The following is a 24177-nucleotide window of genomic DNA, read 5'->3' as shown; positions in this document are numbered from 1 at the left end:
AAATAGGAGAAAACAAGGAAAACATGCACCTTTCTCCACAAGGAGAAACAATAAGAGACACTCAAAACCAACACATAGACACCAATCAATGGCTCCATCCAATAGGTTCACACAACCAACCAACCATGCTAAGCCACATCAATTTTGTCTAGAAAACAAGGAAAGACTCACTTCCTTCTCTGTACACTACTCTAGTTGCATCTACTAGACAAGCAAATTCATCCCGACTAGGTACCTTAAGAAACAAAGATCACAAGCTCTCAAAAAGGAACTCGAACTCACACATTTGTAGTGTCAACCATATGGCCAACATATATACATAGATCTCAATATTTGAATAGGGCTTTGATACCAAATGTAATGACCTTCCCAGAGATCCTTGGAACAAAAGGATAAAACATGCACTAAATAATTTTTTTCTTAAGATAAGTTACTTAACAATAGCATAAAGTAACCAAGTGTAAGAGTGAAACATCAACAAGATTATAAGAATAGGGAACATGGCAAGACTCACATGTTCACCTACGCCAAAAAAAGTCTTACAACTACTTCTAAAGATCTCTAAGCTTGAAACCATGACTCAAAAACCAAGGATCACACAAATCATGAGAATATACCAAGGGGATGTTCTCGTTCAATCCCAAAGTAAAAGCTCCTAGCATGGTTAGACATACAAGTCCATATCCACTAATAATATCATAATCAAGAATCACAAGTAGAGACCAAAAATGGTCATGCATCACACAAGGGCTCAAATTTATAACCACTCATCTACTAAACACCATGTTGAAAGATAAAAGCTAACTTTTGAAATTTGGCTAAGTCTGAAATCTTGAAACCCTGAAATTTGGCTAAGTCTAAATTTTTGAAGCCTTGAAATTTCCTAGAATCTTTATCTTAACTCGAAGAGGTATGGAATCTATTTCAAATGAATCGTGACATATATTAAAATATATCATTAGTATAAGGAATTAAATATTTGTCAACTTATACTAAAACAATATATTTTTAATACCATAGAAAAATTGTTGAACTAGGAAAGTGTGCAACCCTAAAGGGTACCCAAAACACCCTGTAACTCTCAAACAAAAATTCTAGAGATACTACTTGTTTGCTCAAACAGGTTTTTGCAAGAAATCAGGCGACACTTTACAATAGCTAGGCGATATTTCTAACTATAGCCAGGTGATACTTTCTATCCAAGCAATACTTCTTACTATGCCTAGGAGATATTTCTCACTATGGCTAGGTGATACTTCTTACTAAGGCTAGATAGTACATCACCAATATCATATGATATTTCTTACTACTATGCTATGATACTTTTTTTTTTGTATCATATAGTGCTAAACAAATATCGCCTAGGTTCAAAACAAAAAGGAAAAATACTAAGTCTAGAAGGAAACAAGGTAAGAAACTCCACATCGAGAAGTGTCGATAGCACTGTAGTTGAGGGAATGGCACTCAAAAGAATGAAAAACAAAAAAAAAACACAACTGTCCATCTAATCTATAACATCATATGAAGGAACATGTGAAAAGAAACATTGCAATGTACATATATGGTTCATCAAACGTCATATGAAGGAAAGCATAAAAATCTAAGTACCAACACAACTAAAACTTGTGCACAATTCTTCACAACCATAATAGCATCATGAGACCTCAAAGGCCCTAGTCATTCCTCGTACGTAACATCCCAAACTGCCAACTAGATAGTCCGAGCTATCTTATGAGGTAGTTACTACTACAAATGTAACTGACATCATAAGAACAAGAAGATCTAATATGTTAATCCATCAAAGCATATATACACCAACTAGAAGTGAATCGCATCATCTAACCATATGTTATAACATCATTATAAAGGAATGAGTCAAATGAAAACTAACATAATCTAAACATGATATCCATATATTCCAATGAAAGCATAAATCACAAGTAAACATACTCCAGAAAACCCAAAAAACCAAGTGAACATCAAGCATCGGTCTCAACTAGAAATTGACCATCTTTGTACATCAGTCCCCAATAGTGGTATAGGTAACTATGCCTCCCAACCATGTGGAATGCGTAGGCCCACTCCCATCATGTTGATGGAGATAATGATCCAACCACAAACACACATAAAGAAAACATCCATGCCTAACACTCTTGCCAGACAATAAAGATGATTGAAACCAAGATCATAGGACAACACAAGTACAATAGGTCCTAGTAAGATGCTTTATGCATCAACTATGTAGGGACTCGATGGAGGGTAAGTCACTTGTCATCAAGTATCCCAAGCTAGTATCATGTGGAGTCAAAGCCTCTCCAGTAAGCACATCACACCGTGTCCTTAGTTCAACTCTAGGTGCTCACAATTAAGTGTCCTCGAGTCAACTCTAGGTGCTCACTTTTTTTTTAATCTTAGATTTATTACCTAGTAATTTATTTAGTTATCACTTATTTAGAAACTTCTTCATGCCAACTTGGGAAATAGTCACCAAGGTTGTGAGAGAAACCCCTCCAAGTTTCTACACTACATACCCATGCTCATCACACGATGAGTGCTCGTACGTAATGCATATTCCCAACCCAACCTGAATAAACATAACTCCACTGATAATAGTTGGGAGATCAAGCCTCACAAGAACCCAAAAAAATACATGTGCTCGTGCTCGTGTGTGGGTGCACCAATGTCATGAAGATCATAAAAACAAGGGTTGGATGAGATCACAAGCAAAAATACCAAGCATAAAAAAATCACTCAATTGACCTATATCTAGGAACATAGATTCTATGTGAATCTGAATGAACAATAAACCCAAATGTCATGACTCACTCCACCTATATAAATCTAGGAGTACCAATTCTACATGAATCCCAATGATGTAGCCAAACCAAACATCATGAACTCACTTAATAGGTCTCAATCTGGAAGCATGGATTCTACTCAAATCCTAGTGTCCACAAAATAACAACAAGGGTTTGACTAGAAATAATAATACCACATACATAATCACTCAATTAAACACAAGGTCAAGAGTACAGATATGGAACACATCCTAGTGCAAACATAAATATGCAATAGCAGTCAGATTGACATCCTACAAATAATCTAAATCCATGACCAATACCATGCCAAGAAAACTTGAGAAAACTGGGCAACACACAAATTGAGGCAAAAAGCTCAAAAACCCAACATTGAAAAAACTCAACAAAAATAAATCTCATTCTAATCGTATGCAAAAATGGCCAACATAATGGTGTGAAACCCCAAACCCCCATTTTGAAAATTAGGGAAATGCTCATACCTGACTAATTTGGTAAAGCTAGCAATCAGAAATGGAGGGGAACACTAGTTCTCAACCTCCTAACATACAACTACCAAAAATGGAAGCAGAAAAGGAGCTAAGATAACAAAACAAGAGAGCCCTACCTGACAACCAAAAGGGTCAAAAAGATAATCTAAACAATCAAAGGTCTCCTTGAGCTAGATCCAGTGAGACCAACCTCACAACAACCCCACGCTCGTAGCTCCCACAACAAATAGAACAATCTTTCCTCTTGAAGAATATTTGAAATTTGCTCTCAAATTTCTACTTCAAAAAGTGAGAAGTGAGGAATAAAATTCTTTCTTAGATACTTATTCACTTTTCAAGCAAATAAAAGATTAGGGTAAATAACTAAGTCACCTAGTTAAACCTTAAATCCACCCAAATGAAAATAGGCTATTCGAAGTAATTGGAATTTAGTTATGACAAAGTTGTGGGGAATTAAATAAAATAAGATAAAGCTCAAAATTCCCTTAAATCAAAATAATTGAATTCCTTAACAACTTTTGTGACAATTGTGAACATCTAAATGTATGTAAATACACTCATGGGTCTAGTCACAAAATGCAAATGAGTCTGGATTTATTAAATCACCAAAAGATTTAATATAAATAATAAAATAGGATATGCCGACCATACAAGGATGACATTGGCTATATATGAACAACTGAATCATTAACTCCATGTGGCACTGTTAGGGACATAAATCCTGCACACTAAACAACAAGATCAAGTGCAATTGCATATAATAATATAGTTGTAGCAATAAATGTATTAAATCATATTAAATAATCATTTTGCATAAATTACCGAAATGAACAAGGTAAATATTCGTAGCACATAACCAATGAATCCAACATGGTGAATTTATTTCTAATTATTTAAGCATTTAATAATGGTTATTTAAACAACATAAAAAGGTACTTAAAACACATAAGTGAGCATGGTCAAATACATGATTGAGCATTGCTACAGGAACCTAGTCTAGTGTAGCAGGATAATAATACATAGTGCAATCTCTGCACACATCTCAGGGTAATCATGAAATAACATTATGATACCACATCAATCCAGGTAAGCACTGATAGAAACCCAAATGAAACTATCTAACACATCACAATCTCATAATCAACCATAAGAATAATCAATGCAACTGATACAGTAACATAAATCAAATCACCTCAAGGGTGTAGACCACTCATTGTCCCAATCATGATCATTTCACAAGGAAAGATCAACAAGGTTGCATCCATCAGGATGACTTGCATAAATCAAACAGGAGAGGCACTACAATGTGGTCGCCAAGTGTTTTCAATGTAACGCAAGTGTAATGTTAGCCGAGTAGTTCAAGTATGTTGAAGTTGAGTTATACAAAAGCTACTAAACATAGTAAAGTTTGAGTGTGAGAAATAGTAAGTGCTAAGGAATGCAAAATTTACATTCAAGTTAGGAATGCTACAAACTTTAAGGTAAACCTTTTTCAAGCCGACATGGACGTGATATTTAATATTTGTAGAGTTTGTTACATAGTGTTTTATGCATTTTATGATGTGGAACACAGATCCCTTTGTTATGTGATAAAAGAATTAGATGGAGTGGCAAAATATATAAGCATCTAGAAAACTCTTTATGAAGTCTTTAAATACATGGTAGAACTTGACCTAATTTATGATGAGCATGAGTATGGTGAAGTGAATGGTGATACAAAGGAGCGAACACGCTATTCAATGTGAATGTGTGAACATTGAAGAAGAGGCAAAGAGTTCTGTTATTCTAAAACAAAGCAAGTAACCTAGTTAGGAAGTGAAGTACATAAATGCTTTATTAGATCAAGGATCAGGATTAGATTGGAAAGAGGAGATCCAATATCAGCTTATCAGAGAAAACTGAGGATTAGGTATTAAATTAGTTTTAACAGATTGAGTTAGGATAAATCTCTTAACAAAGTGGTCTTAACAGATCTTTGTACATCTCCTAACAGAGTCCTTACTTAGTTGTAAGTGTGAAATCCTCTAATATGGTGAGATCTAACAGTCTCAAAATCTTTTATAGTCCCTCAGTATCCTTTCAACTATATATGACTCTCTTTTCAAATCGTTAACTTAATTTGGCCACAATTTTTTTTCAAAATCATTAGTACCATTAAATGTCACAATATAAAAATCTTTAAACATCTCTTAACTTGATTGATTTAATATATCTATATTATACTTACTAAATTTGATCTATCTCATATCTTCTACATCAATTGTATTTATAATTGACATTTAATACATTTTAATTTATAATAATTATATATCTAACTTATTTAATTTTGTTAAACCTCTTCACCGATTACACTTTCACCACTAGATAGCATCATAGTCAAACCTCTACACACAATTATTTGACTATTAAATTCTTTAATATTTTAATTTTCAGTAAATTATTAATAATCAAACTAATTTGTATTCGATCAGCTCTGAAATGATATTCAATAATAATAATAACCCAACGAATTTGTATTCCATCAGCTCTGAAATGATATCCATATTTAATGAAAATATTTAACGAAAATACTGAGTAGTGCTTTTGCTTCAGAGCCCATACGCAACTCATCTGCGGTTGCGTCGAATCATTATTATGACATATCACTCCCTCCTTAAACGACTTAAAAATCTGGCCTTTAATAGAAAGTACCAACCAACGAGAACCAGTTGTATTTCCACCACTAGCCGTTTCTTGGCAGCAGAAAAGAATATATTATTCGCCTGTCGAAGTGGGTCATCCACAGGCTGTGTGTGGAAGAGTAGCTTTGAAAGGAAATAATACCGTTTGCCATACTCCTTTAAATACCGTTTCCCATCTTCTCCATTGCACTCAAAGCAATTGTTCATTTTACAGTTTGAGTCATTTGGAGCTCTCTTTAAGAAATTGCTCTTTTTCTAAATCATTCTGAAATTTTGTCAAAATGGGTGTGAGAATAGTGAAGTCTTTGGCTGGACTTATGCTCTTGCTGAATTTCTGCATGTACGTGACCGTTGCTGGAATTGCTGGATGGGCACTCAACAAGGCCATTGATCATCATTATGTTTCTGGTAACAAAGATCTTTCATTTTGGTGATTGTTAGTATATTCTCTACCATATAATCTCAAATCTGATATTGATTGTATATATTTCTTCTGTTTTGTTGGGCAGGACCCAGAAGCAGCATTCCAGTGGGGTTCTCATTTTCACCATTGTTTTTCCCCATGGGAAATGAGGCCACTGGTTTTATGGTCATCTTCTCTCTGATTGCTGGAGTTGTGGGAGCAGCTTCATGTCTTTCAGGGCTTCACCATCTTCGAGTGTGGACAACAGAGAGCTTGGCTTCAAGTGCTTCTTCTGCCATCACCGCTTGGGCTCTTACACTTCTTGCCATGGGGTAATTAATATATAACACATCTCATTCAAATGGGGAAGGGATTCTTTCAGAATGTTTTGTCCTGGATCTATTTATTGAGATCTTTCAATAATAGCTGCAACCAAAAGCGATTTCTTGGTTTTTTTGTTTAATGCTGATCATAAGCATGTTACCAAACCTGCAGGTTGGCATGCAAGGAGATCCATTTACATGGCAGAAGCCCAAAGCTGGTATGGTATTTTGTTTTAGTTAGAATGTTTTTGAATATCTCTCCACAACTTTTATATTTTATACATTGCAATGCTACTCGATTGACAAGCTCTTCCCTGTTTGAGTATTCAAAGGCACAGAATTTATGGTTTTTTAATATGTGTTATAAAATATGGTCTGTGCAGATCACTTTGGAGGCCTTCATCATAATTCTGTCTGCAACAGAATTATTTTACATGATGGTCATCCATGTTGGATTCTTCGCTGGAAATTACTTTTTCTGTGCAGAGAAAGAGAAAGATGTTGCCATCACTACAGCTGAGCCTATAAAAGAAAGTAAACTTCCAGCTTAGAAAAATGGAGTTCAATGTGGGACGAGTGTTTGGTCTGGCTTGGGCTTTGGCTTTAAAAGCTTTCAGTGCCTTTGATTGTAAGATTGGGTAGAAAGCGAAGGTTGTATGGCTTTATTTATTTGTAAGCCTGTTCTGATCTGATATTTTTTCATTTTATTTTATATAAATTGTGATCTATTGAGTCGCAAATTTTTTTTTAAGGTATATGTGGAAAGTAGAATCTACACACATTGGATCCGCTTCTTTGGAGAAAAAGCTTAGTCTTGCAATATAATTAGTTTTAGATTTTGAATATTATTCAATGGATTTGTAAAATTCTTGATAATTTGAATTATATTCAATTAAAAAAAACTTTAGATTTTATAATTTTATATAAAATGTAATAGTAAAATAAGAATTTATATAATTAAATTATTTATTTGTTTTTTTTTTTCTAAAGTGGGGACTAATGATTATCTAACATTTGCTATATACTATGGTTTGTAAAAAAATTGTCTATTAAAGTAAGTTTTCTGTTTCAAATTTCTTTTTTTCACATCCCCCTAATTGATTTTTCTAGGTGATCTTTTTAATTTTTTGCACAAAAACTCCAACAAGTCCCATTGGGATAATATTCCCATAATTACATTAATACTCACCCTTCACTTCCATCTACAGAATTGGGAGTTCTTTAATAGATTATATGTTTCTTTTCAAATTGAATTGAGCCTAGGAAGATCATGGACGCATTGGTTTAATTTTGTTTTTATTAATTTATTCTATTAATTCATCCATTTCAACACCCATAGCTCATTGAGCTTCCATTTCCATTTGCAATATGAGATATAAAGGTATCCAAATCATTTTCTCATGAAAGTCATGAAAACAGGGGGTACCTCGTTACAATCTATTTATGTTTCATCTTTTTCTAATTTTATATTACGCCACCCATGAGAGATAGAAGTTTGGATGAATCAACATGACACTTCCCTTCAACTACTTGTCAAAAATATTAGGTCTTCTCTTAAATTAAGAGAGAGTTGAGTGTTATCTAATCTCTATGAAATATCTCCAACTTTGCATATTACATGTGCTATGGGGTCCAAATCTTGAATATATTATTGAATAGTGCACAATGAGTTAACAAGATATGTATTTGAGAGCTTATCAAGATTTCTTCATATTCACTAGGAACTAGGCTATACATGTCTCAATTTGTAGAGGTGATATCATCGACTAGCTAAAGGTAATGCATAGAATTTATTTTTGGTTGAAGAATTACATTCTTAAACTCAAGCGTAGGAGTTTCAACATGGAACTCAAGAATAGCTCCAAATAAGCTTAACCACTCACTAATGAGTTCATAAGCTTATTTGGACAATTCTACTAGTCTATTAGGTAGAGATATGGTTACATGTAAATATTCAAACATCTCCATCTACAATAGAGGGCCAACTAGAATCATAGTCTATATAATGCTAAAATTTATTAGTTGCCAAGGATGATACCTATGTATGCAATACATCCAAAAAGAGTGAAGTGACAAGTTATATAATATAAAATTCCTTATTCTTTAAACAAAAGAAACCATGAATTCTAACTTAGAATAGTTATGCCTAGTTATAAATCTCCACTTTGTTAAGCCTAGTCATATACTCTGACATCCAGACTATAATATTCAAAGTTGTTCTGGATTCCATCAATCTCATTTCAATAAGGTCTAGGGTACATCATCATTCATCTTTGACTAAGAAATCTTTCCCAAGAACTATTTCTTTATATGCTAGGTTAACATTAAATTGTTAGTTTTGTAATATTTAGTCTTGAACATAGAACCTTGAACAATTGTAAAAACCCAATGGGAGCATATGTGATAGTAATTACTATGTCCATGTATTATACTACACATTTGTGTCTTTATCATAGTTGATACCATGCTCTAAAAGTTAAACTCAAAATCTGTACAATAAGAGTAGGGAATCTAGATCTACATAAGCTTAAGTCAATGCAATCTTGAGCATGTGATTTTGAAATTCCTTTCCCACCATAATCAACACTTTGTAGTAGTGAGACTCTCTTACGTAAAACGTTTTACAAGTGCCTTTGGTTTGTAGTTATTTTTCCTTCTTTTCTTCCATGGTTCATAATTGTCATTTTATGTTATCAACTCAACACTCTCTTTTTCCAAGACCATCTATTATTGTTTACAAAATATTTAATCTATGTGAAGAGGTATTCCTTGTTGGCACTTGTTGCCTTTCTATCCATAATCAATGTTTCTTTGAAAAGACATGAAATATCAAAGATAAAATTTGAAAATCTTGTACCTAAATTATTTGTGCATCTTATTGTTCTGGAATTGAAATATTTAATCTCTCCATTAAACTTTCATAGAATGAATATGTTGTGAACTCCTTATATTACTGATTGAATGGAAACCCTCAAGGTAGATATTCCAGCTAACATCTAAATCTTCCTACCTATACCCTACACTTATCATTCTTCACAGATAGATAGTAGAGACTTGTTGTCCTTAAATAGTTGTATTTTCATCAAAGTACTCCATTTTGTCAATATGGTAGGTGAAAAATGACTACAAATTTATTTATTTTTCAAGTTGAGACTACCTCTGTAGGAAACTAATTGGAGTTTGCATAAGATTCACTATAATGGGAAGATCCTTCATTCTACTATGAGGATGGGACACTTCTAAATCAATAGGGGAGACAAGTTAGAAAGATATTATTTGGTTCTATTTGGATGAGACAATTCTAAAGTAATCACCTAGGGGAGACAAGTTAGAGAGAGCTCATTTAGTTCTATTTGGATGGATAACTTCTAAGCCAATCACCTAGGGGAGACAAGTTAGAGATACCTTATTAATGAGACACTTCTAAAGCAATCTCCTAGAGGAGACAAGTTAGAGAGGCCTTATTTGGCTCTATTTGGATCAGACACTTCTAAAGCAATCACTTAATGGAGACAAGTTAGAGAGACTTTATTTGGTTCTATTTGGATGATGCAATAATAGAGTCATCATAGAGGAGAAACACCTTGGGAGAGATCCCTTATAACCCTAACCATATAATGCTACAAAGTTTTATTTTTGTTTTAATTTTTATTTATCAAATGTAATATATTTTGTAGAGATTGAATAACATTTATATTCTAATAAAACCTTAATTTATTTAGCCACATTCAATGCAAAGTCATTGGGTATTATTTGTATTGCAAACATTTCCCATTTGCAAGCACTTATGGGCCACTCACATATCCTTGCATCAAAACATTAATTATAAGTGAATCTAATGAAGTGTTCAATCAAAGGTAAGTGTTGGCTATTTTTCCCCCATCCAACCCATCACCGATAACAAATTTGAGAGATCTTCAATGGGATGGATTCTTTGGTGGGTTAACATTTTAGATGTCTGCAATGTTCTTTGACTAAATGGCTTGGTCTGTTCTTCTCTTGAGTAGCTCGATTAGTGGCTCGGTTTGTTCTTTGGCTGAGTGGCTTGATCTATTCTTTTGTTGAGTTTTGTGTTATCCCATTGTGTTATTTTGAAAAGGTCATTATGGATGGTCTACGAAATACAAAAAGTGTTTTTTGTTTCTTCCACTATACATTGGGAAATGTGCCAACCATCACATTTAGAAAGTTTCTTTAACAATGGTTGTGTTTTAATCATTCATTGGGAGATTCTTTTAGCATATGGGCCATCCATTTTAAATGGAAAGATCTACATGGATGGTCCACCACTTTTTGGGGCGGATCTAATCTTTTCCGTGTAGGTCAACTTTACAGGTGTACATAGGTGGGTTAATGTTCCATGTTATCCCTTCCCATGTTTTTTGACAATGGTGCAATTTGACTTCTTGTCGCCATGACATGTTACAAGGACTAACCATTTAATGCAGAGAAGCTCCTTAAGCCTTATGTTGGCAATACTAATGCTTCCCCATGCCTTTTTAATGCTTTTACAAAGGAATAGTGGTCCTTTCAGCCGCCAGATGCATTCTTGGCACCTTTTGTTACTTCCATGGATCAAGTGATAATGGAAATCAGATTTCTATCTGATTCTTCATTTATTTTGTACTATGTAATCTTAAGTCTAGGTTGGTTGGAGTTTGAACTCAAAGTAAGATCTGGGTTATACTTGCACCCCATAAAAGCAAGTTTTGTAGTTTTTCTCGAGATCTATTTTTCTGGTCTTTTTACAATTTTCTTCTTTGTAAATGTTGCTGCTTCTTTTCTAATAGAAATTATTGTTTTCCTATCCATTTTTGGCTAGTTAAGTTTGTGCAATCTATTAGGCCTCATTTTCTGGATGTTTTTTGGCACTTGTAGCACCTTATGATTATGTTTATCTTAATTAACTAATTTGTTAAGTGAATTGTTTTTATTCCTTGCACAATTGTATTTATCCCTTGACTTTTCTATGGTGCTAATATTGATAAAATATAGATAGTGGTATGTCATTGCGAAATCTATTGAATTTTACTACAAGTAATTGAATAAGTAGTTCAAAAATCTATTTGGTTCATCACCATTCCCTTTGGCATTTTAAATTTAGTTTACTTCTCCCTTTTCCTTCCAAGTCTTAGTTTAGGTGCACCTTGATAGTGAGGAATTTGGCCTTCTCTAGAAATTCAATATCAGATTTCAAGTCCTACACTTTTGAGATTGTTTCCATGTTACACAAGTTCACCTAGGGGTAATACGATAGGTAGGGGTGCAAAATTTTGTGTCAACAAGTCTGGTGGGACAACATTGAAGCTTACTAATAAGTCTATTGGTTTTTTGGTGTCAATTAAAGGAATCTAACTTCTAAGTTGAGAGGATAGTGCAGATTTTAGCATTTTAGCCTTCAAGAGGCTCACATTCAAGCACTTGTCAACTCTATCTCCACATTTTAGTTTTCAAACTAGATTTGTTGCAATTCATGCCTAGAGTTCAAACAAAGGCATCCCTTAGAGGTAAATTTTAGTTTACTCACCTCGCACTTTCAAATCCTAGAAGAAAAAGAAATAGACTTTCTCTATCACCAGTTAGGAGTCCACATACACCTTCTAGATCTCTTTCTACTCCTCTAGTTGATAGATTACAACCTAGGGCACTATCTTTCTCTTTGAATAGATCATTATTTAGTATGGAACTCCCTAGCAATCAAGGTTTTCCACCTTTAATGGCGGAAGCCCTCTTGTTTTGGCTCAAAGATATGATATACCGAGGTTTTCTCTTAAGAGTCTACCAGATTTTAGTGGTAAAACTTTGATTTCCCCAATAGAACATATTCAAGAAGTTTCAAATATCTACAATATACACTACTACATTTGGGCCCAAATTGCGATAGTAGGCTATTGCCCGAGTGACAATACCATGAATTGGCTCCCATCGGATGGGCGTCAGACTTTTGTTGTCATAAATTGCAATGGAAAGGGCATTCATCGCAATTGCAATGCATAAAGCTATCATAACTTGGAAGAAGGCAAGGGCAAGAGTTCATCTTCATGTCAGCATAATTGTGATAGTAAACCATCGCAAATACAACGACTGAGGCTTTCAGTCCATTGTCCCAATTGTGATGGTGGTGTGACAGTGGTGTTATGAGAGAGATGACTATCTATTAGAACAATCTCTCACAATTGTGATGGATATGTGACAATAATGTTGTAGGAGTGATGACTATCTGTCGAAACAATCCGTTGCAATTGCGATGACATGCTGAATTATTAAAAGAAAAAATTGGTGGCAAAGGTTGAATAACTATTCCTAGATTCCCCATGGGAACATCATAAAGAGGCTCAAAGTTAGCTATGATGCTCTAGGGAAGAAAGAGAAGGAGATGTTCTTGGATGCATCATGTTTCTTCATTGGAGAGAGAAGAAGTGTGGCCACTGAAACATGGGACACTAAGTTTTATGGAACACTTGGTTGGGGAACTCTTTTCAATAGATGTCTTGTTGAGGAGGATGAAGATGGTCAGATAAAAATGCACGATCACTTGAGGGACATGGGGAGAGACATTGCAAATGGACAACCACCATACCGCCTTTGGTCACCAAAGCAAGTTATCAAGCTGAAGTCAATGCCTTCGTGTATGAATTTATTAGTCATGTCATGGTTTTGCCTATTGGTGTTTTGAAATGTTACAGGTTTCAAATTACCTTGATGAGAATATGGTACATCTAGGGGCAACTAACTCCCATCTTCAACATACTATTTTAGACATTGGTCCAACTATAAGGCTTGACCCTTCTTCTACTTCAGGCTCTGCAAGACCTAGGTGGATTAACCTCATATTCAATCAATATGGTACTAGTGCAAAAAACATACTCCTGAATCTATTAAGCAGATTTAACCCTTATATCTCCTAATAATTCATGCAATGACATAGATCTACTCTAGCTAAATGCAAAATAATGAGATACATAAGTTGAGTGAGGGTAATTTTGTTCTAGCTCTTCAACATGAAAGGGAAAAGCATTTGATTAATGATGTTGATATCAACAAGACCTAGGTATGAGCAACAAAACTGAATGATCCTATCTTTGATTAGTGCCTTATCTATTGGGCAATTACATGAATTAAAACCATACATCTCCTAGAAATCTTTGACATAATTCCTATATCATGATCCTTGATCTATCTTTCACCTTGTGAATAGACATCTGCTTCAAAATGAATCTCATACTGAGAATATCCCATCATGAAATCTGCAAACCCTGTGATAAGCATCAAGAAATTACATGGCTCTTTGTTCCATCAACAAGATCCTTCAATCACATACATTCTTAAACAAAATGCAGCCTATTTTATGCTCTTTGTTCACAAACTAGAAAAGATTACAAATCCATGAATAGGAGTCAAGATTCAGACTGAAATTAATACCCTTTGCTATTTTTTATTCATTCTCCTTGAAAACAAATACATGAAAGATGTACAAAAAAAAACTCACAAATCACCTAGCAAATCCAAACTATTTGTATTAAAACTTAAATGTTGCTCAATAGAAGAAGAAAATGTTGGGTGTCTGGCTTTCATAGCCTGAGCAGAGCTCCTAGAACTGAAAATTGAAAACCAACTAACAACTTCTACAAAAGAGAAGAAGAAAGAATATATAGCAAAGAGGCAATTCCCAGATTTGATCAAAAGATGACAAGTGTCCCCTCAGAATTCTTTCCCAAGAAGTTGAAATAACCTCTCTCTACCTTCTCCCATCAACTGCTAATCATATCCCTTCTATTTCTGCCTTTCCAAATGCAAAGTATCTCAGTAAAGACAAAGATTTGATAATTGAACCTGGATATGTGCCAATTGATCAATTTTAAGCCAAAACACCACAAAGACTCAAAATAAGCATATGCAAGAGTCATTGATCATATTTATAGTGTTTCTCCACTGAATTCTGCAACTGACAACTCAAAACACCTGATAAAACATGCAAATCACTCTAAGAGACAAAACCTCCTGTAGCATGTATCGGTGACATTTTATGCAAAAACTAACTTCATATTCAGATAGCTTATCTTTTCTTGGTTCTAACGGTATATTGGAGTGCACATTTTTCCTATCGAAAACCCCCAGAAGGTCATTTCAAAAAGTCTACCTCTACTACAAAACTCTGACTTACAACCTTTTAAATTTTTAAAAATTTAAAAATCTCTAAAGTTTACACTTTAGAAAATATGCCCATTTTTAAATTTTAAAAAAAATGCACGTAACCCCTTCTAAGATAAACACCTTAAAATGGCAATTAAAAATATCTCATTTTTGGTCCAGCAGGGTGCCTGATGTGTGCCACGTGGTACCATATTATTGGCCACCCAACAACTTTGTCACCACTTGCCTACTCTGACTAAATTGCCACCTCACCATGCATCCTGGGCCCACCTGCCACATGGCCCTGGGCACATTCCTGCATTGCTTATCCGGTGAGCATCTTCATTTTGCGGGGATGTGTTGACCACTTGATGAGCCACATGGCACAATCCTATGTAGAGCTTCCACATCATCATATGAGTACCGTCGTATAAAATTCTTCTTATTTCTTGCACTAGCTGGGCATTCGAGTGGGCTCCATGTATGCAAGCAATTGCCTTTCGAAAAGGCACGTCTCTTAAGACACTTTTTATGTTCGTTCTAATCGTATGCAAAAATGGCCAACATAATGGTGTGAAACCCCAAACCCCCATTTTGAAAATTAGGGAAATGCTCATACCTGACTAATTGGGTAAAGCTAGCAATCAGAAATGGAGGGGAACACTAGTTCTAAACCTCCTAACATACAACTACCAAAAATGGAAGCAGAAAAGGAGCTAAGATAACAAAACAAGAGAGCCCTACCTGACAACCAAAAGGGTCAAAATGATAATCTAAACAATCAAAGGTCTCCTTGAGCTAGATCCAGTGAGACCAACCTCCCAACAACCCCACGCCCGTAGCTCCCACAACAAATAGAACAATCTTTCCTCTTGAAGAATATTTGGAATTTGCTCTCAAATTTCTACTTCAAAAAGTGAGAAGTGAGGAATAAAATTCCTTCTTAGATACTTATTCACTTTTCAAGCAAATAAAGGATTAGGGTAAATAACTAAGTCACCTAGTTAAACCTTAAATCCACCCAAATGAAAATAGGCTATTCCAAGTAATTGGAATTTAGTTAGGACAAAGTTGTGGGGAATTAAATTAAATAAGATAAAGCTCAAAATTCCCTTAAATCAAAATAATTGAATTCCTTAACAACTTTTGTGACAATTGTGAACATCTAAATGTATGTAAATACACTCATGGGTCTAGTCACAAAATGCAAATGAGTCTGGATTTATTAAATCACCAAAAGATTTAATATAAATAATAAAATAGGATATGCCGACCATACAAGGAGGACATTGGCTATATATGAACAACTCAATCATTAACTCCATGTGGCACTGTTAGGGACATAAATCCTGCACACTAAACAACAAGATCAAGTGCAATTGCATATAATAATATAGTTGTAGCAATAAATGTATTAAATCACATTAAACAATCATTTTGCATAAATTACCGAAATGAACAAGGTAAATATTCGTAGCACATAACCAATGAATCCAACATGGTGAATTTATTTCTAATTATTTAAGCATTTAATAATGGTTATTTAAACAACATAAAAAGGTACTTAAAACACATAAGTGAGCATGGTCAAATACATGACTGAGCAGTGCTACAGGAACCTAGTCTAGTGTAGCAGGATAATAATACATAGTGCAATCTCTGCACACATCTCAGGGTAATCATGAAATAACATTATGATACCACATCAATCCAGGTAACCACTGACACAAACCTAAATGAAACTATCTAACACATCATAATCTCATAATCAACCATAAGAATAATCAATGCAACTGATACAGTAACATAAATCAAATCACCTCAAGGGTGTAGACCACTCATTGTCCCAATCATGATCATTTCACAAGGAAAGATCAACAAGGTTGCATCCATCAGGATGACTTGCAGAAATCAAACAGGAGAGGCACTACAATGTGGTTGCCGAGTGTTTTCAATGTAACACAAGTGTAATGTTAACCGAGTAGTTCAAGTATGTTGAAGTTGAGTTATACAAAAGCTACTGAACATAGTAAAGATTGAGTATGAGAAATAGTAAGTGCTAAGGAATGCAAACTTTACATTCAAGTTAGGAATGCTACAAACTTTAAGGTAAACCTTTTTTCAAGCCGACATGGACGTGATATTTAATATTTTTAGAGTTTGTTACATAGTATTTTATGCATTTTATGATGTGGAACATAGATCCCTTTGTTATGTGATGAAAGCATCATATGGAGAGGTGAAATATAGAAGCATCTAGAAAACTCTTTATGAAGTCTTTAAATACCTGGTAGAACTTGACCTAATTTATGATGAGCATGAGTATGGTGAAGTGAATGATGATACAAATGAGAAAACAAGCTATTCAATGTGAATGTGTGAACATTGAAGAAGAGGCAAACAGTTTTGTTATTCTAAAACAGAGCAAGTAACCTAGTTAGGAAGTGAAGTACATAAATGCTTTATTAGATCAGGGATCAGGATTAGATTAGAAAGAGGAGATCCAATATTACCTTATCAGAGAAAGTCGAGGATTAAGTGTTAAATTAGTTTTAACAGATTGAGTTAGGATAAATCTCTTAACAAAGTGGTCTTAACAGATCTTTGTACATCTCCTAACAGAGTCCTTACTTAGTTGTAAGTGTGAAATCCTCTAATATGGTGAGATCTAACAGTCTCGAAATCTTTTATAGTCCCTCAGTATCCTTTCAACTATATAAGACTCTCTTTTCAAATCGTTAACTTAATTTGGCCACAATTTCTTTTCAAAATCATTAGTACCATTAAATGTCACAATATAAAAATCTTTAAACGTCTCTTAACTTGATTGATTTAATATATCTATATTATACTTAGCATCATAGTCAAACCTCTACACACAATTATTTGACTATTAAATTCTTTAATATTTTAATTTTCAGTAAGTTATTAATAATCAACCTAATTTGTATTCGATCAGCTCTGAAATTATATTCAATAATAATAATAACCCAACGAATTTGTATTCCATCAGCTCTGAAATGATATCTATATTTAATGAAAATATTGAGTAGTGCTTTTGCTTCAGAGCCCATACGCAACTCATCTGCGGTTACGTCGAATCATTATTATGACATATCACTCCCTCCTTAAACGACTTAAAAATCTGGCCTTTAATAGAAAATACCAACCAACGAGAAACAGTTGTATTTCCACCATTAACGAACTTCAAAAGTCAGCCGTTTCTTGGCAGCAGAAAAGAATATATTATTCGCCTGTCGAAGTGGGTCATCCACAGGCTGTGTGAGGAAGAGTAGCTTTGAAAGGAAATAATACCGTTTGCCATACTCCTTTAAATACCGTTTCCCATCTTCTCCATTGCACTCAAAGCAATTGTTCATTTTACAGTTTGAGTCATTTGGAGCTTTCTTTAAGAAATTGCTCTTTTTCTAAATCATTCTGAAATTTTGTCAAAATGGGTGTGAGAACAGTGAAGTCTTTGGCTGGACTTATGCTCTTGCTGAATTTCTGCATGTACTTGACCGTTGCTAGAATTGCTGGATGGGCACTCAACAAGGCCATTGATCATCATTATGTTTCTGGTAACAAAGATCTTTCATTTTGGTGATTGTTAGTATATTCTCTACCATATAATCTCAAATCTGATATTGATTGTATATATTTCTTCTGTTTTGTTGGGCAAGACCCAGAAGCAGCATTCCAGTGGGGTTCTCATTTTCACCATTGTTTTTCCCCATGGGAAATGAGGCCACTGGTTTTATGGTCATCTTCTCTCTGATTGCTGGAGTTGTGGGAGCAGCTTCATGTCTTTCAGGGCTTCACCATCTTCGAGTGTGGACAGCAGAGAGCTTGGCTTCAAGTGCTTCTTCTGCCATCACAGCTTGGGCTCTTACACTTCTTGCCATGGGGTAATTAATATATAACACATCTCATTCAAATGGGGAAGGGATTCTTTCAGAATGTTTTGTCCTGGATCTATTTATTGAGATCTTTCAATAATAGCTGCAACCAAAAGCGATTTCTTGGTTTTTTTGTTTAATGCTGATCATAAGCATGTTACCAAACCTGCAGGTTGGCATGCAAGGAGATCCATTTACATGGCAGAAGCCCAAAGCTGGTATGGTATTTTGTTTTAGTTAGAATGTTTTTGAATATCTCTCCACAACTTTTATATTTTATACATTGCAATGCTACTCGATTGACAAGCTCTTCCCTGTTTGAGTATTCAAAGGCACAGAATTTATGGTTTTTTAATATGTGTTATAAAATATGGTCTGTGCAGATCACTTTGGAGGCCTTCATCATAATTCTGTCTGCAACAGAATTGTTTTACATGATGGTCATCCATGTTGGATTCTTCGCTGGAAATTACTTTTTCTGTGCAGAGAAAGAGAAAGATGTTGCCATCACTACAGCTGAGCCTATAAAAGAAAGTAAACTTCTAGCTTAGAAAAATGGAGTTCAATGTGGGACGAGTGTTTGGTCTGGCTTGGGCTTTGGCTTTAAAAGCTTTCAGTGCCTTTGATTGTAAGATTGGGTAGAAAGCGAAGGTTGTATGGCTTTATTTATTTGTAAGCCTGTTCTGATCCGATATTTTTTCATTTTATTTTATATAAATTGTGATCTATTGAGTCGCAAATTTTTGTTTAAGGTATATGTGGAAAGTAGAATCTACACACATTGGATCCGCTTCTTTGGAGAAAAAGCTTAGTCTTGCAATATAATTAGTTTTAGATTTTGAATATTATTCAATGGATTTGTAAAATTCTTGATAATTTGAATTATATTCAATTAAAAAAAACTTTAGATTTTATAATTTTATATAAAATGTAATAGTAAAATAAGAATTTATATAATTAAATTATTATTATTATTTTTTTTTCTAAAGTGGGGACTAATGATCATCTAACATTTGCTATATACTATGGTTTGTAAAAAAATTGTCTATTAAAGTAAGTTTTCTGTTTCAAATTTCTTTTTTTCACATCCCCCTAATTGATTTTTCTAGGTGATCTTTTTAATTTTTTGCACAAAAACTCCAACAAGTCCCATTGGGATAATATTCCCATAATTACATTAATACTCACCCTTCACTTCCATCTACAGAATTGGGAGTTCTTTAATAGATTATATGTTTCTTTTCAAATTGAATTGAGCCTATGAAGATCATGGACGCATTGGTTTAATTTTGTTTTTATTAATTTATTCTATTAATTCATCCATTTCAACACCCATAGCTCATTGAGCTTCCATTTCCATTTGCAATATGAGATATAAAGGTATCCAAATCATTTTCTCATGAAAGTCATTAAAACAGGAGGTACCTTGTTACAATCTATTTATGTTTTATCTTTTTCTAATTTTATATTACGCCACCCATGAGAGATAGAAGTTTGGATGAATCAACATGACACTTCCCTTCAACTACTTGTCAAAAATATTAGGTCTTCTCTTAAATTAAGAGAGAGTTGAGTGTTATCTAATCTCTATGAAATATCTCCAACTTTGCATATTACATGTGCTATGGGGTCCAAATCTTGAATATATTATTGAATAGTGCACAATGAGTTAACAAGATATGTATTTGAGAGCTTATCAAGATTTCTTCATCTTCACTAGGCACTAGGCTATACATGTCTCAATTTGTAGAGGTGATATCATCGACCTGCTAAAGGTAATGCATAGGATTTATTTTTGGTTGAAGAATTACATTCTTAAACTCAAGCGTAGGAGTTTCAACATGGAACTCAAGAATAGCTCCAAATAAGCTTAACCACTCACTAATGAGTTCATAAGCTTATTTGGACAATTCTACTAGTCTATTAGGTAGAGATATGGTTACATGTAAATATTCAAACATCTCCATCTACAATAGAGGGCCAACTAGAATCATAGTCTATATAATGCTAAAATTTATTAGTTGCCAAGGATGATACCTATGTATGCAATACATCCAAAAAGAGTGAAGTGACAAGTTATATAATATAAAATTCCTTATTCTTTAAACAAAAGAAACCATGAATTCTAACTTAGAATAGTTATGCCTAGTTATAAATCTCCACTTTGTTAAGCCTAGTCATATACTCTGACATCCAGACTATAATATTCAAAGTTGTTCTGGATTCCATCAATCTCATTTCAATAAGGTCTAGGGTACATCATCATTCATCTTTGACTAATAAATCTTTCCCAAGAACTATTTCTTTATATGCTAGGTTAACATTAAATTGTTAGTTTTGTAATATTTAGTCTTGAACATAGAACCTTGAACAATTGGAAAAACCCAATGGGAGCATATGTGATAGTAATTACTATGTCCATGTATTATACTACATATTTGTGTCTTTATCAATCTTGATACCATGCTCTAAAAGTTAAACTCAAAATCTGTACAATAAGAGTAGGGAATCTAGATCTACATAAGCTTTAGTCAATGCAATCTTGAGCATGTGATTTTGAAATTCCTTTCCCACCATAATCAACACTTTGTAGTAGTGAGACTCTCTTATGTAAAACGTTTTACAAGTGCCTTTGGTTTGTAGTTATTTTTTGTTCTTTTCTTCCATGGTTCATAATTGTCATTTTATGTTATCAACTCAACACTCTCTTTTTCCAAGACCATCTATTATTGTTTACAAAATATTTAATCTATGTGAAGAGGTATTCCTTGTTGGCACTTGTTACCTTTCTATCCATAATCAATGTTTCTTTGAAAAGACATGAAATATCAAAGATAAAATTTGAAAATCTTGTACCTAAATTATTTGTGCATCTTATTGTTCTGGAATTGAAATATTTAATCTCTCCATTAAACTTTCATAGAATGAATATGTTGTGAACTCCTTATATTACTGATTGAATGTAAACCCTCAAGGTAGATATTCCAGCTAACATCTAAATCTTCCTACCTATACCCTACACTTATCATTCTTCACAGATAGATAGTAGAGACTTGTTGTCCTTAAATAGTTGTATTTTCATCAAAGTACTCCATTTTGTCAATATGGTAGGTGAAAAATGACTATAAATTTATTTATTTTTCAAGTTGAGACTACCTCTGTAGGAAACTAACTGGAGTTTGCATAAGATTCACTATAATGGGAAGATCCTTCATTCTACTATGAGGATGGGACACTTCTAAATCAATAGGGGAGCCAAGTTAGAAAGATATTATTTGGTTCTATTTGGATTAGACAATTCTAAAGTAATCACCTAGGGGAGACAAGTTAGAGAGAGCTCATTTAGTTCTATTTGGATGGATAACTTCTAAGCCAATCACCTAGGGGAGACAAGTTAGAGAGACCTTATTAATGAGACACTTCTAAAGCAATCTCCTAGGGGAGACAAGTTAGAGAGGCCTTATTTGGCTCTATTTGGATCAGACACTTCTAAAGCAATCACTTAATGGAGACAAGTTAGAGAGACCTTAGTTGGTTCTATTTGGATGATGCAATAATAGAGTCATCATAGAGGAGAAACACCTTGGGAGAGATCCCTTATAACCCTAACCATATAATGCTACAAAGTTTTATTTTTGTTTTAATTTTTATTTATCAAATGTAATATATTTTGTAGAGATTGAATAACATTTATATTCTAATAAAACCTTAATTTATTTAGCCACATTCAATGCAAAGTCATTGGGTATTATTTCTATTGCAAACATTTCCCATTTGCAAGCAGTTATGGGCCACTCACATATCCTTGCATCAAAACATTAATTATAAGTGAATCTAATGAAGTGTTCAATCAAAGGTAAGTGTTGGCTATTTTTCCCCCATCCAACCCATCACCGATAGCAAATTTGAGAGATCTTCAATGGGATGGATTCTTTGGTGGGTTAACATTTTAGATGTCTGCAATGTTCTTTGACTAAATGGTTTGGTCTGTTCTTCTCTTGAGTAGCTCGATTAGTGGCTCGATTTGCTCTTTGGCTGAGTGGCTTGATCTATTCTTTTGTTGAGTTTTGTGTTATCCCATTGTGTTATTTTGAAAAGGTCATTATGGATGGTCTATGAAATAGAAAAAGTGTTTTTTGTTTCTTCCACTATACATTGGGAAATGTGCCAACCATCACATTTAAAAAGTTTCTTTAACAATGGTTGTGTTTTAATCATTCATTGGGAGATTCTTTTAGCATATGGGCCATCCATTTTAAATGGAAAGATCTACATGGATGGTCCACCACCTTTTGGGGCAGATCTAATCTTTTCCATGTAGGTCAACTCTACAGGTGTACATAGGTGGGTTAATGTTCCATGTTATCCCTTCCCATGTTTTTTGACAATGGTGCAATTTGACTTCTTGTCGCCATGACATGTTACAAGGACTAACCATTTAATGCAGAGAAGCTCCTTAAGCCTTATGTTGGCAATACTAATGCTTCCCCATGCCTTTTTAATGCTTTTTCAAAGGAATAGTGGTCCTTTCAGCCGCCAGATGCATTCTTGGCACCGTCTGTCACTTCCATGGATCAAGTGATAATGGAAATCAGATTTCTATCTGATTCTTCATTTATTTTGTACTATGTAATCTTAAGTCTAGGTTGGTTGGAGTTTGAACTCAAAGTAAGATCTGGGTTATACTTGCACCCCATAAAAGCAAGTTTTGTAGTTTTTCTCGAGATCTATTTTTCTGGTCTTTTTACAATTTTCTTCTTTGTAAATGTTGCTGCTTCTTTTCTAATAGAAATTATTGTTTTCCTATCCATTTTTGGCTAGTTAAGTTTGTGCAATCTATTAGGCCTCATTTTCTGGATGTTTTTTGGCACTTGTAGCACCTTATGATTATGTTTATCTTAATTAACTAATTTGTTAAGTGAATTGTTTGTATTCCTTGCACAATTGTATTTATCCCTTTACTTTTCTATGGTGCTAATATTGATAAAATATAGATAGTGGTATGTCATTGCGAAATCTATTGAATTTTACTACAAGTAATTGAATAAGTAGTTCAAAAATCTATTTGGTTCATCACCATTCCCTTTGGCATTTTAAATTTAGTTTACTTCTCCCTTTTCCTTCCAAGTCTTAGTTTAGGTGCACCTTGATAGTGAGGAAGTTGGCCTTCTCTAGAAATTCAATATCAGATTTCAAGTCCTACACTTTTGAGATTGTTTCCATGTTACACAAGTTCACCTAGGGGTAATACGATAGGTAGGGGTGCAAAATTTTGTGTCAACAAGTCTGGTGGGACAACATTGAAGCTTACCAATAAGTCTATTGGTTTTCTGGTGTCAATTAAAGGAATCCAACTTCTAAGTTGAGAGGATAGTGCAGATCTTAGCATTTTAGCCTTCAAGAGGCTCACATTCAAGCACTTGTCAACTCT

At 34.1% G+C, this 24177-nt stretch overlaps 1 protein-coding gene and 1 pseudogene across 2 annotated transcripts; both read left to right on the top strand.

Moving 5' to 3' along the window:
- Window positions 1-6062: 6062 nt before the first annotated feature.
- Window positions 6063-7454, top strand: LOC149539010 (membrane protein PM19L-like). Its single transcript, XM_089799043.1, has 4 exons — window positions 6063-6396; window positions 6498-6723; window positions 6887-6932; window positions 7098-7454. Exons 1-4 carry the CDS (start codon window positions 6270-6272, stop codon window positions 7263-7265), a joined length of 567 nt encoding a protein of 188 aa, XP_089655169.1. The 5' UTR covers window positions 6063-6269; the 3' UTR covers window positions 7266-7454.
- A 10847-nt stretch (window positions 7455-18301) lies between these two features.
- Window positions 18302-19387, top strand: LOC149539009 (membrane protein PM19L-like; annotated as a pseudogene). Its single transcript, XR_016355868.1, has 4 exons — window positions 18302-18450; window positions 18531-18755; window positions 18919-18964; window positions 19130-19387. The product of XR_016355868.1 is annotated as a membrane protein PM19L-like (transcript).
- Window positions 19388-24177: the final 4790 nt, after the last annotated feature.

Source organism: Cupressus sempervirens, chromosome 9, assembly GCF_028749045.1.
Source record: "Cupressus sempervirens isolate cs-2001-9-10 chromosome 9, ASM2874904v1, whole genome shotgun sequence".
In the NCBI taxonomy this organism is placed as follows: Eukaryota; Viridiplantae; Streptophyta; class Pinopsida; order Cupressales; family Cupressaceae; genus Cupressus; species Cupressus sempervirens.
The sequence above is the reverse complement of the archived record's forward strand: the minus strand, read 5'-3'. Positions and strand labels throughout refer to the sequence as shown.

Coding starts and splice junctions, on each gene's coding strand:
- LOC149539010 (XM_089799043.1), top strand. CDS start 6,270: ATGGGTGTGAGAATAGTGAAGTCTTTGGCTGGACTTATGCTCTTGCTG. Junction 6,724..6,886: donor CTTACACTTCTTGCCATGGG/GTAATTAATATA, acceptor CCAAACCTGCAG/GTTGGCATGCAAGGAGATCC. Junction 6,933..7,097: donor ATGGCAGAAGCCCAAAGCTG/GTATGGTATTTT, acceptor TGGTCTGTGCAG/ATCACTTTGGAGGCCTTCAT.